This window comes from Parus major, chromosome 14 (genome assembly GCF_001522545.3).
Source record: "Parus major isolate Abel chromosome 14, Parus_major1.1, whole genome shotgun sequence".
Classification (NCBI taxonomy): domain Eukaryota; kingdom Metazoa; phylum Chordata; class Aves; order Passeriformes; family Paridae; genus Parus; species Parus major.
This window is the reverse complement of record NC_031783.1, coordinates 6,173,968-6,186,473: the sequence shown is the minus strand read 5'-3', so window position 1 is coordinate 6,186,473 and position 12,506 is coordinate 6,173,968. Positions and strand designations below refer to the sequence as shown.

Here is a 12,506-nt window from a genome sequence, read left to right as displayed (position 1 = left end):
TCTGAGATAAATCTCTCCCTTTTTCTCTCCCCTTCCCCACTATTTTGCATTTGCTTTTAATTTCCTGTGAAATTAATATGGTGGAGAGGCAGATGGAGACAACAGAGTGGGGCAAAAAACTAATGGGGTCGGCACCATCCAAACTCTCAATTAGCAGGAATGTGGGTAGTCAGGCACTGAGACAATAGATCATCCTTTAACAAAATTATGATGATGATTTAATCAGTAACAAATACTAACTTATTTTTCCGTTCCTCTCTCTTTAGAGAGGAGGGAGATGAAAAGCTGCTCTGCATGAGCTTGCTACATTTTGTGTTTTGGAATAAATTGTACAAATTAGCAGCCTCAAACAGAACTGACTGGGACATAATGTTTCTTTCATTGCTTCCATTAAAATTTTGTCCAAAGCCTCGTGCTATCCAGTTGTTCAGCTCCTGGTCCAATCACTCTGATGCTTGTACCTCTGTCAGTGTAACTCCTGCACAGTACACAAACACTGGGAAACATTTCCCTCACCACTTGCCCTTTTGTGGGAAGCACTGATATTTGAGCACCATCTCTGAATGATCATTAATTCTGTGTGGTGGCTTTGAATAAATGTTTTTCCTTTATGGCTGCAGTTAAGAGCCTTTGAAGATATTTGGCTAGGCCTGACAGGAACTGCTGCTTCCTCATCTGTCCAGAGCCAAATCCTGGTGGAGGGGATTATTGATCAGAAAGAGAAAGTAAAAGTCGCTGCTTCAAAAGGAAAGGAGTGTTTTCACTACTACATGGGGCATCTGCAAGGTATGTACCTCACTGACCATAGGACTTAGTTTTAGGTCATCCTGCAAAGAGCAGGGAGCTGGACTGGATGATCCTTATGGGTCCTTTCCAGCTGGAGCTATTCTGTGGCTCCCAGTATCATCACTAAGAAGAGACAGGAAGAAAGGCTGTGTCTCTAGCACTGAGCTAGCTCAGTTCATTCAAGCTATGGTCTTTCAGATAAAGAAAAGCTGAAGCATAAAATTTTTTACAAAGATGAGTTTGGGAGACATTTTTGTATGATTACAATAGATGGTAAGAAAATCTAGGATTAATTTCCTCTTGACTTCACCATCTTAAAGTTTTGTGCCTTGTTTAAGATAATCATTACATTCCAAATTCAATAAAGAAATGAGAGAGGCACCTCCAGAGACTGACTGTCCACATGCTGGAACAGCTGTATGAATTGGGATGTGTGAAGTAGGATGTGTGCAATCACTGGCTGCAGGGGATTGTCTCACAGCAGTCAGCTCTGACTGACAGTGGAGAGGGAAAAAAGGCTAAAAAAAGGTTCAAGTTGTGCCTAAATTCTAGATGAGTAAAGTTGAGGTGAAATGAGCTGGAAGAGGTGGGGCTCATCCACATTTTCAGCTACATTAGAGCTGGGTGCAAACCAAATAAATTCGGTGATATCTCAGTTATCTCAAACTCATGTTGCTGACAGTCCCAGCCCTTGTTTCACTTATGGCTTTGCCATTCCACGCTTCTGCAGGGGAGTTTCTCTCAGGTTCAAGTCCTCACTTCTAAGTCCTATAATGTTTTTGAGATTAGGACCATAATTTGTGAATCACTAAAGTCAGAAATTTGTAGAAATTGCTTAGCCCCCTCAACCCAGATTCTGCATGAACTTTGCATTTTGTTTATGCTCATCAGTGCTTCATCAGTTTCATCAGAGTAGAAATGACTTGTGTGTGTGTCTGTGTGTGTCTGTGTGTGTCTGTGTGTGTGATGAGTAGAACTGAGCTTTCGTTTAAGGGCTGAGCAGTTTTCAAACAACATGGCAACAAGGGACATTGAGTACTTATGCAGAAAAAAAGGCCTGTAAATCAGTGTGACCTGTGAGAGATTTAGATTTACGTTAATCCACTGCTTCCTTTGCAGTAGCAAATCTGTATTTGTAATTCATTGACAAGCCACACAGAAATCAAATTGTGACATTGATCTCATTGTCTCCTGTTTATATCTTCTGTTTTGTTTGGTTTGGTTTTTTTTTCCTCCACACCTAACACGCTCAGACTCTGATCACCCAAGTAGTTAAAGGCTGGCTTTGAAACAATGTCTGTCAGTGTTGTTCCTGTAAATGAAGTTGCTCCCTTTTCATTCCTTAAGGGGATTTGGAAGAAGGAGTGGAACTCAGTGCTTGTTCTGATGGGCAACAGATGGCTGCCATTAACGCGTATCTCAGCATCAATGGTAAAAGGCAGGAAAACGTGGGACAAGTGACTCTAGCAGCTGCTAATGGAAGCTTGAGTTTTCTGGCGCACGGATGTGGGGATCCAGTTCTTAAGGTTGAGGTGAGACCCTTGAACGGCTGTTAACTGCAGCGTGATTTTCTCACAATATTATTTGATTTTGTAATTTTGATGGAGCACCTTCCGTGTAGGCTCCAGGTGTGAATTTTGGTGAGTAACCAGGCAAAATTATGAAATGTTTTAATTATTTTCACGTTGATATAAAAAGTTACCACGGTGAGAATTAAGAAGTTCAGCCATGCCTAGAGATAGAAAATACAGGACCCTCTTCTAAAGGGAGGATCCTCTGAGGAGGGCAAGTAAATAAAGTGACAGCACCAGTAACTGCTCAGCATGTTGGTTACAAAACTAATGATTAGAATCCTGAACGTGCATTCACTTTTAGTTGGGTTTCACATACTCTCTACTTGGGGAACGCTTTTTATCATCTGACTTTTCTGTTCCCTTGTCTATCCATTGAATAATGCAGAAGTAGCTTCCCCTAGGAAATGTGAGGCCACTGTGGGTGTTTTCCAGCATTTAAATTAGTACAAACTTTTGAATCCAGCACAAGCAATTTTAAGTAATGAATTCAAGGTTTTAATAATCTTCTTACAGAACAAGCTTAATGAAATTGGGAGCCTTTTGAAAGCCACACTGATAGAGAAGATAAAGAAGTTTGATGGATACCTGTGGAGATTCAGGAGATCAGTAAGTATCTATATGTGATCTATGAAAACACCATGAAGTGTTCATGCAATGTTAATTAAACATCATTATATTGCCTAAGGCTGTTTTGCTCAAACACTTCTGTGATTACTCCTGTGCTGACCTGTAACTCAGAGACCACAAACATGTTTAATGGTGGAGTTCCTGTATCTCTGCACCAACACTGCAGAGTCAGAATTACCTCACAATGAAGTCAAAGCTTTGCTTGAGATCACTGTGTGTTTTGAAATTGCTTCTTTTTTGGAACCACTGTAGGTGCAGCATGTTGGTTTCCTGTCTGAAGCAGCTGGCTGGCCTTCAATGGCCTTGCAAAAGGCAGCAGGATTCCTGCACAGTGGGGGTACAGCTGTCACTCAGGTGTGGAAGCAAAGTGGAATCAGGCACACTCTGAGAAACAGGATCCCACTTTACCTGGAGAAAATTCAAGATGTTGTCCAGCAAATGCAGAATGAATTACAAAGTAAGCAAAACTGTGCAAAGTAAGAATAGGGACAATGTCAGTGCAGGGCAAACTAAACTTCATTGTAAACTATAAAACATACTGAACAACACAAAGGTTTCTATTTTTATTGAGCAGGAAGTGCTGACCTTGGCTCTTTGTGTACAGAGTCGGAGCCTTGATGCAATAAACTCTAAGAGGGCTCTGTGTGAGCACCTTTCTAATGAAATCAGTGGTGAGGCTTTTTCTTGGTTGCAGGAGGCTGGGTTCCATTGGATGAGAACAGAGTCCTTAATTCCTAAACTGAAGTATTTCTACTAACAGTTCCCTGGCAGACCTTTCCTCCCAAAGGGCTGTTCATATCCATCCTTGAGGTTTTAATGCTTGTACTAATTGGATTTCACTTGATCTGGTATTTTCCAAGCCTATCCAGTAGCCACTAATTCACTGTTCAGCTGGACTGTGGCCCATACTGAAACCTTTGAGAAATGTGGTCAGCTGGAATTAGCTGCAAGAACCTTCAGTTCTCACAAGGATAAAAACTCGCTTAGGGCCACTTAGCTCTAGGCTCTTCCCACTCAAAAGCTGAATTTGGTTGATATTAGTGCTTGAAACCAGTTGTGACCAAACTATTCTGTTGCTCAGCAGGAGCAGGCTGTGCAGTACTGATGGGGACACATTGCAGAGCATCCTGTACACTCCTTTTGGACAGCAACAATTTATTTATAAGGGGGTCAAGGTCAGAGCTAAATGGCTCAGTTCATAGCTGTACAATGTGTCTGACTGCCATGCCTCTTCCACTTTTCTGTGCTCCTCCTTCACTTATGCTGGAAGTTGGGTGGAAGGAAACAAGTGAATAGCCACTTTGTACCGAACCAGCTAAGGTTTGTCTCATTAATGTGTTTGCTTCAGAGCCATTAGCAACTTTGAAGGACGCCTACTACGATGTAACCTTGAAGCCACTGGATGAAGTCTGGAAAGAGAAGACAGAAGAGCTCATGAAGAAAATCCAGGCTTTCTTACCCAAGATTGTAAAAGATGTGTGGTTAATGGAACCAATCCAGGTGGCATTAAAGGTTGTGAAAGCAGGCTTGGATATGGTTGGTATAACTCACTTCTCCGTTTCTAATGGTTTGAAAGACAAGGCATACAAATTTAAGTCTTAGCTTTGACCTATGGATACACCAGAATAGTTAACTATTTTTAACTAGTTTTGTTCATGGAAATAGTGCAGTTATCTTTCCACATAATAAGCTTGTGCACAGCCAGCTTACTGTTCTTGCAATATTTGTCCTGCTTTGAAAGAGTACTTTTCCAGCTAGAGGAGAGGTTGTTTTACTAGTTCTGGTTGAAATCACAGCACCAGTAATCTGTCATTCATGTAACTTTTACTTTTCTTTCATAGAGAGGAGAAATTGTGATTCCAATAAACAGTGTACAAATAAATCAGGGTTGTTCTAGTTGAAGTGAAAAGCATAAAAGATATATCAGGAGGCTAATTTATATTATTAAAGATACCAGTCCCTTCCAAGCTACAGAAGCACATTAACTTAGTGAAGTATTGTTACACTTTAAATCATGGTATTTAGGAAGAATATATTTCTGTCCATTATTTCCTGGTGCTGTGACTAGAATCTGTCCTCTGAATATTAACCCTCTATGTGACAAGAGGCTGTCAGGCATGAGACGAATGCAAGAGACACTAAAGTGGTATTTCACACTTGATTCAGAACTCATTTGCAATTACTGACCCTGCCCTGAAGCCATACTGAAACTGCTTTTATAATCTGTGACTCTCCAACAGGCTACACAGCAGGTGCTCAGATGGGCAGATGCCACGTTTTCCAGAGCTGTGAGTAAGATCCGGAAGCCCTTGCTGAACCTGTACAGTTTTTCACCCAGGTAACTGGTGTTTTTGCAGGATACCTGCTCTGGGCAGTGTTCTAAAAGGATATATGCATAGTTACTCTTCCTGTCAGTGTGCAGCTGAGAGTGCTGGACAGCTACCCAGCAACTCTTTGCTTTGGTCACATCACATCCTAATGTTTATTTCTGTTGGCTGCTAGGCCCACTGTGTTTGAAAGGAGCTACTGGGCAGCAAACAAGGCATCAGTAACTGGTAACTGGCCTGAGAGGGCCTGGAGCAGTGCAGCTCTTGGCCAGAGTCGGGTTGTGTTTTGCTGTTCTAACCAGACTACAGTTCTTATTTCACTTCAACATTTCTAATAATAAAGCAACAGCATTTCATCAGTTCAGCAGATAAGGGGTGTTCTGTTTGTATTGCACAGGAACTGTTCGGTGGCAGGAAAGCTGCCAGTACTGCCTAAAGCAGACCTGTCCCTGCAGCTGGCAAATGTTACCACTTACATCATTGGAGAAAAATTGATGAGGCCTCTGCAAGACCTCTACAATCTCAACATACTTGCAGAATACTATAGGTTCAAACGGAGGATGATGGAGAGCCCCTTTGAATGTGAGTCCTTTCAAAGTGCTGCTTTGTTTTGTATCTGGGTCTATTTCCACTTAGTTCTTTATTTTTAAAATTGTATTTGGAATAGGAGTTTACATAGAGATGGTTGCTAATTAAAAATTTTCCTATCAACATACATATAGTCCTTCTTGTAATATAGTGATGGTATGTATAAGATCAACACTCTGGGCAAAGCTGACATGCAGTAACACTGCTCTATTTAATATTCATGCAAATTTTGCAACTCTTTACACTATCTACTCTTGAGACTAGAAACAGCAGGTGGTATTTATCTGCCTTACCCATATGCTCCTGTCAGCTGATACTATGGTTTGCTACCAGTCACACCTGTTGGCTGTGTCCTGGTACAGAGGCTTGGGAACTGGTGACTTTACCTCTGCTGCCTCTAAGATGAGCAAGCTCAGCCCTACCAAAACTTCAGCGACAGTACTGCCTGTAAAAGAATTGCTAAATGCTGAAGGAATGCACTAACAGTCCCAACTGTCCCTTAGAGATAACTGCTTTTCCAGAAAACCCTTTTAATGGTTTCCTCCCAGTACGGAGAGACATGACAGAGGGCTGTGAAATAGGTCCTGGTGACCCAGTAATCTGAGTCATGTATCAGCACGGGTTCCTGGACTGCAGCTGTTTGATGCACTGGTTTGGAAGGGACGTTTTTGGAGACAATTTTGGAGAATTAATATGCTTGTGTTTTCTGCATAAGAATGTATAACGTGTATCTGTGTTTATAAATATGACTGTCAAATAGCACAATGACAAATCAATGAGCTTTGAATCCCAGTTCAAGTTTATCAAAGTTTTATGGCACTGAGGTAAATCTATAACAAAAAATAAATCATTAAATAGTTTTGTTTCTGAGAAGGTTTGTTGCAGAGCAACTACAATGTAACTAATTAAAATGTAAGTGTAGTAATGTCAGTGTAATAATAAGCTGAGAAATTATTTTAAGAGTATGCCAGCAAGAATCTGTGTGTGTTGCAGTATGTGTAGCATTTACTGCTCTGTGTAAAAGTCACTGATATTTCTTCTGAAATACCATTCTCCAGATCATGCTATGTTAGTGGGGACCAAGCATCTTGTGACTTTTGATGGAAAAATGTATGATTTGGCATCAAAGTGCAGTGTACTTCTTGCCAAGGATTTTGTTCACAGTGCTTTCACTGTAATACTAAATGAAGAAACTAGGAACTCAAGATCACTGTATGTGGAGATGAACCAGACTGTGATCACTATCTATCCACGTCTAAAGGTAGGAAGATGAAGTCAAACATATTTTATTTATGGAAAAAAAAATCTTCAACTGACAAAAAAATTAGTTTTTAAAATATTAACACTCAAAACATAGATCAGAAGTACCCTCAGGCAATGGCTTTAAAGTAACCACTTCTTAAAAAGAAAATACCTCTCCAAAACACAACCAGTTTAACTCAAGGGCTGCCTCTTTGCTCTCTGTGAATGACAAATTTTCAACTTTCCTCTGATATGGTCTAAGAAAACAGCATTGAGAGGATGCTTTGTGCTGTCTGCTCTTTCAGAAGTTTAACACAACCCTGTTCTTATTCCCTTAACTCTGGGCTAAGTTGGCCTCATCTCACTTGCAAATCCACGGTGCTTGCCTGTGACTGAACTTTCACTACAACAGATTTGAAACTGCATTCTCATTTTAAAACAGATATCCAAGCTGTATAACTTCTCTGTGGAAGAGAACTGCCAAGTCCTGGATCAATCCCTTGAAAACAGTACCATGAATTCAAGGCGAGGAACCAACAAAATCGAAGTATCTGATCAGAAAGGAGTTTCTGTCTCTTGTGACTTTCAGTATGATCTCTGTACTATCACTCTGGCTGGGTGGCACCACGGTGAGTATCAATCATACAGCTGTTGTCAGCTGTTACTCATTTTTGCTGTCTCAATTATCTGTATTACTGCTAGCACCAGCATCTGTGCTTTCACTTGCTTTTCCCCTCTTCATTTATAGACACCCTGGAAATGGCACTAGGCATTCCCAGTAATTGCCAAATAGAGCACAGAATGCACCATTCCAGGGAGAGGAGCAAGTTTTAGTTACTGTTAATTCAATGCAATAAAGCAGGCAGAAATCAGAGGTACTACAGTCAGCCCAGCTCCAAACCCTGGTTGAGAATCTGCTCTAGAGCAGGCTTACCTTGTCACACCTGCAAGACAACTACAGAGGGAGACCAAAAACCTCACAGGGTTTTTTGGCATACTTGGAATGCAGTCAGTGTACCATCCCTGTACCCCACACTACTCTAAAAGTCACCCCCCAAAGATTAGCAGAGAATTGATCTGATGCCTTGATATGCTCAGAAGCCCATGACCAGCTGAGACACGAGATGGCAAAGCAGGCTGTGCAGCTTCCCCTCTTCCACAATAGAGCTGAGCTCTGCTGGACAGAATAATCAGAACCCAGAGACAGCTGCTGTAATTTTCCTGCACCTACTGACAACTCCTATTTTACTCCATTTCAATTTCCTCCCAGGTATTTCAGCTGGGCTTTTTGGTACCAATGATAATGAAGCTGGAAACGAATGGATGGTGCCTAATGGTTCCTTCACTGACAACGTGCAAGAGTTCACACAGAGCTGGCAGGTAATGGGCTGAGGGGCTCCAGTGGGCAGGGCTGCTGAGCACACAGTGCACTGTAAGACACACTGGGTTGGCTTAGATAACCAAAGCTCGATAGTGAAAACAGCAGCACACTACATTGTTTTTCTGTGTCTAACCAAGGAAAAGGTTGCACATATTTGCTAAAAACTGTTCAAGAATTCCCTATAAATAGGCTTTGCATATTTTTGGCCTAGGTGGTAAGGTAAAACCATAGAGGTGGCTGCTGCTGGTTTTAGAAGAAATTGATACTGGAGCCAAGTATCTTTGATATCTTCCTCCTTAGAGCACCTCTTCCTGGAATGCAGGGACAGGTGCTACAGGATAGGTCTGGGCCAAATCTGTACATTCATCACTCAGGCCACAGTTTGAAGTTTTCTTTAGAGCTGGTAGTTCTAGCTGGGTCAGTTGAGCCTGTTTGTTCTTCATATTTTACATCTTATCAATAAAACTTTAGAAACAAGTAACTACTAAATTTTTTCTCCATCCCCTCACCACTAAGTATTCAGACCTTTTTGGAAGGTTAGCTGCTGCTCTCAGTTACTGATGTGCATAAAAAGACTCTTGTAAGTATAATAAATAAATGTAACAATTTTATACCAGTAAAATTATAGCTCTGCTTAATTCATGTACTCTGTCATCAGCTGAAAATAAGCTAAATACACAAACATGCAGTTGTACAGAACCATTTGTGAATGCAATCAACCAAGAAAAGTAGCCTTAACATGCTCTCAAGCCATGTTGATGGGATCCTCTAAATCCCTGCCAAGTCCAATTTTAAGAACCTATTAACAAAAAGAACAGGAACCAGCATCTTATTACCACAAAGATTTTGGGATTCTTCCATTTATCCTATCTCACAGAACATGTCCGAGTTCTGGGAACAGAAATCTCGTTTTTAGCTTTATGTCAGTACTTTACTGTAAAAGAGAATTGCTTCAAGTGTCTTGTACTTGCTGTTGCAGAGATAGTTAATGAGCTTGCAGCCTATGTTTATGTTAATATATAATGGGGCAGGGTCACAATGTGACTGATCATAAGCACAATTTTCTTAATTGCTACAGCTATTAACTTCTGATATATTCATAAAAATGCAAAACTCCCCAGGGACATTGAATGAAAGAGTCAATTAAAAGCAGTAAATAAGAAACTTAGTGCCAGGCAGAAGCAGGGCAGTTCCAAGTGCCCTTCTTTAGGGGCAGAACGGCTGCACTTGCACCATTGATTGGAAGGGCTCACACTGACTGTAAACTCTGACTGCAGCTGGCTCCCAGGAACTTTGTCACAGCCTTTGTCAGCACTGACACTGCAACGGACGTCAGCAGAGCTCCACCACCACAATGCAGGGCTGCACAACAGGAGGGGACTGAGTGTCTGACTCCTGCAGGATGAGGCTTAGAATAGAGTAAACTGCCAGTTCATTTTTCTTCGCAACTAAAATAACTGCAACTTACACTTGCTTAAAGAACTTGGTGGTGTGGTTTTGTTGTTTTGTTTTTTTTTAAAACCACCTTTACCTATGAATAATCCAGCAAGGGCATGAAGATTTTTTTTTCTCCATCAGAAAGATCTAGTAAAACAACTTTGACCTGTCAGGCCTATATAAAAGAGAACTAGCCAACTACCTGCTACGTCAGCAACTACACACTAAAATCCTTCAGTGAATAATAGAATCAATAGCAAAAGGAAGCAAGGTCTAATATGCAAGGTGCCTCTCAATATTAATGAAGAATAAACATTAGAGCAGGGTACTGAACTGCCAGTCATCCTTCAAACCAGCTCACACTGGAAATCTGAAGAACTCATTGTACCCTGATGTATGCAAGAAACCCCCAAAATACACCAACTTCAGTAGTTATGTTTTCCCAGGTGAGTAAGTGCAGTCTCGTACCGAAGAAAGAGAAGCCATGTCCAATTACAGCTAAGCAGAACATCTGTAAAGTGTTCTTTGAAGAACCACATTCACTTCTTGGGAACTGCTTCAAAGTTGTAAGTAGAACTTCAGCCAGAAGCACTGTCTTAATTATGTGTCATACAGAAGTTTAGTTGCAGAGAACTTTAGAAGTAATCAAAACAGCAATCCAGACAGAAAAAAAAGGTGTATAAAATATATAAATATAAATGGAGGTTTTTGACCTTCATGGAGTAGTGGCATGACTGCACTGCTCTTTAGGATACAGGTCTAGAATTTGGAAACAGAAATAACCTCCTTGCTGTTATGAAGGGAATAAAAGTTTATGAATGGTCCTAACCAGGCAGAGGGGAGGGGACACAACCCAAACCCCTGGGTTTACCTGCAGGTCCCCCTGCTCCCCTAACCCACCCCTTTGTGCCCAGGTGGAGCCCGAGCCATTCTACACCATGTGTACACAGGACACCTGTGACTCCCCGGCCTTGGGGGCTGCCTGCACTTTAGCAGCAGCTTTTGTTCATTTGTGCAACCGGAATTTTGTCCCTGTGGAAGTCCCTCCACAGTGGTAAGTTTCATTTCTTTTACCACCTCGAATATTCTGACTGCATTACTCCAGTACTTACATGTCTGTAATTCAAGGAGACATGAGAAAATAAAACTAATGAATAGGACTGTGGCCATGAGCAAAACAGATCATATTTCCAGAAATGTTCTTGCCTCTTGGCAACCTCCCCTTCCTGCTGTTCACTCACCAGCACACCAGAGCCCATCCACTGCACACTCTCTACTGCCTTTCTTATTTTGTCCTAATATGCTGTGTAACAGAGGCAGAAGGACACCTGCATAATACTGTGTGATGTTCCCAGGAGTTTCTCTTCTTGGATACTGTTTCTGGTTCCATCTTTTTTTGGTCTGAATAATGCATTTGGATTCATATTACAACAAAACATATACAGACACAAAATACTCAGAGACTTATTTTTGTACTTTTCAGTCTCTAACAATGAAATTTATCTATCTTTTCAACCTAAAATATCCAGATTATCAATACTTGCAGCTGTCATCCAGATTGCACTGTTAAGTGGATTCCTGGAATACAGCTAAGGAAGATGTAATGCCTGAATAGAGTAGTGGCACTTGCCTGAAATTTTTATAATTACAATCTTTTCCCACTTCTGTAGTTATTGGGCCAATTTGTGCATTCCAGAAGTGACTGGAGTTCCATTATTGATATTCTTGCCCAAGTAGTAACTCACTGTATTTTTTAAAAGACTGCAATGGAAACATTTACACCAAATAAGTGGCAGAATCACACAGAAGACCTAATTATGCTTTTGCTTGAAATGAAGCACATGGGTTTATTCTTGTTATGCTCAATGCATAACTGAGGCTTAGTAATGAAAAAAGGGTGGGGTTTTTAATATATGTAATGAAATATTATTTATTTGCATTTGTAAACTCACTACTATCTCAAAGGAGTGATTTGGTGACTACAAACCTATTTGTGGTGTGCCTTAAAAAAATTATAATTATTAACTGATTTCTTACCCATTAAGGGAGTAGTGTTTGTAGATGGGTTTATTGGCCATGAAATAAAAACCTAGAAGAAGTGATCACATCACACTCCCACAGGCTGAAGCACTATTGTGTGTCAGTATGTGCCTGAGCTGTTCAGTTCACTCAGCTCTTACGCAGTGGATGATCAGGACATTTCCGGGTAGCATCTCATAGGTAGCGAGTGGTTTTAGCTCCAGTAGTTGTATCAACACTTCAACATATAAATATGAAATGCAGACAAATTTTGTTAAATCTAGAACACAGATTATTCAGTTGAAAATAAAGTTTTAGAATAGCTTGGTAGCTGAATGATTGAAGTCAGCTAGTGCTGCTAGTTTACATTATCTCATTTCTGGGGAAAAGGATTGGAATGAAGGTGGATCACAAACTCAGTTAATGAGAAAATGCCATTAAAGAAGCAAAATAACATTGGGAATGTACACATGAATCAACATATTTAAGACAAGAAATACATCTCTATTTAGGTTAAGTATCCAG

At 40.7% G+C, this 12,506-nt stretch overlaps 1 protein-coding gene across 1 annotated transcript in view; it reads left to right on the top strand.

Moving 5' to 3' along the window:
• LOC107211146 overlaps window positions 1-11,020 on the top strand; it is a 73,947-nt gene extending 62,927 nt beyond the window's left edge. The window contains exons 63-74 of the mRNA XM_033517999.1: window positions 621-786; window positions 2,134-2,318; window positions 2,874-2,966; window positions 3,240-3,444; window positions 4,336-4,523; window positions 5,228-5,325; window positions 5,712-5,896; window positions 6,961-7,163; window positions 7,587-7,773; window positions 8,415-8,524; window positions 10,409-10,528; window positions 10,877-11,020. Coding sequence (XP_033373890.1) covers window positions 621-786; window positions 2,134-2,318; window positions 2,874-2,966; window positions 3,240-3,444; window positions 4,336-4,523; window positions 5,228-5,325; window positions 5,712-5,896; window positions 6,961-7,163; window positions 7,587-7,773; window positions 8,415-8,524; window positions 10,409-10,528; window positions 10,877-11,020 — 1,884 coding nt within the window. The remainder of the gene's footprint in view (window positions 1-620; window positions 787-2,133; window positions 2,319-2,873; window positions 2,967-3,239; window positions 3,445-4,335; window positions 4,524-5,227; window positions 5,326-5,711; window positions 5,897-6,960; window positions 7,164-7,586; window positions 7,774-8,414; window positions 8,525-10,408; window positions 10,529-10,876) is intronic.
• The last annotated feature ends 1,486 nt before the right edge of the window (window positions 11,021-12,506 follow it).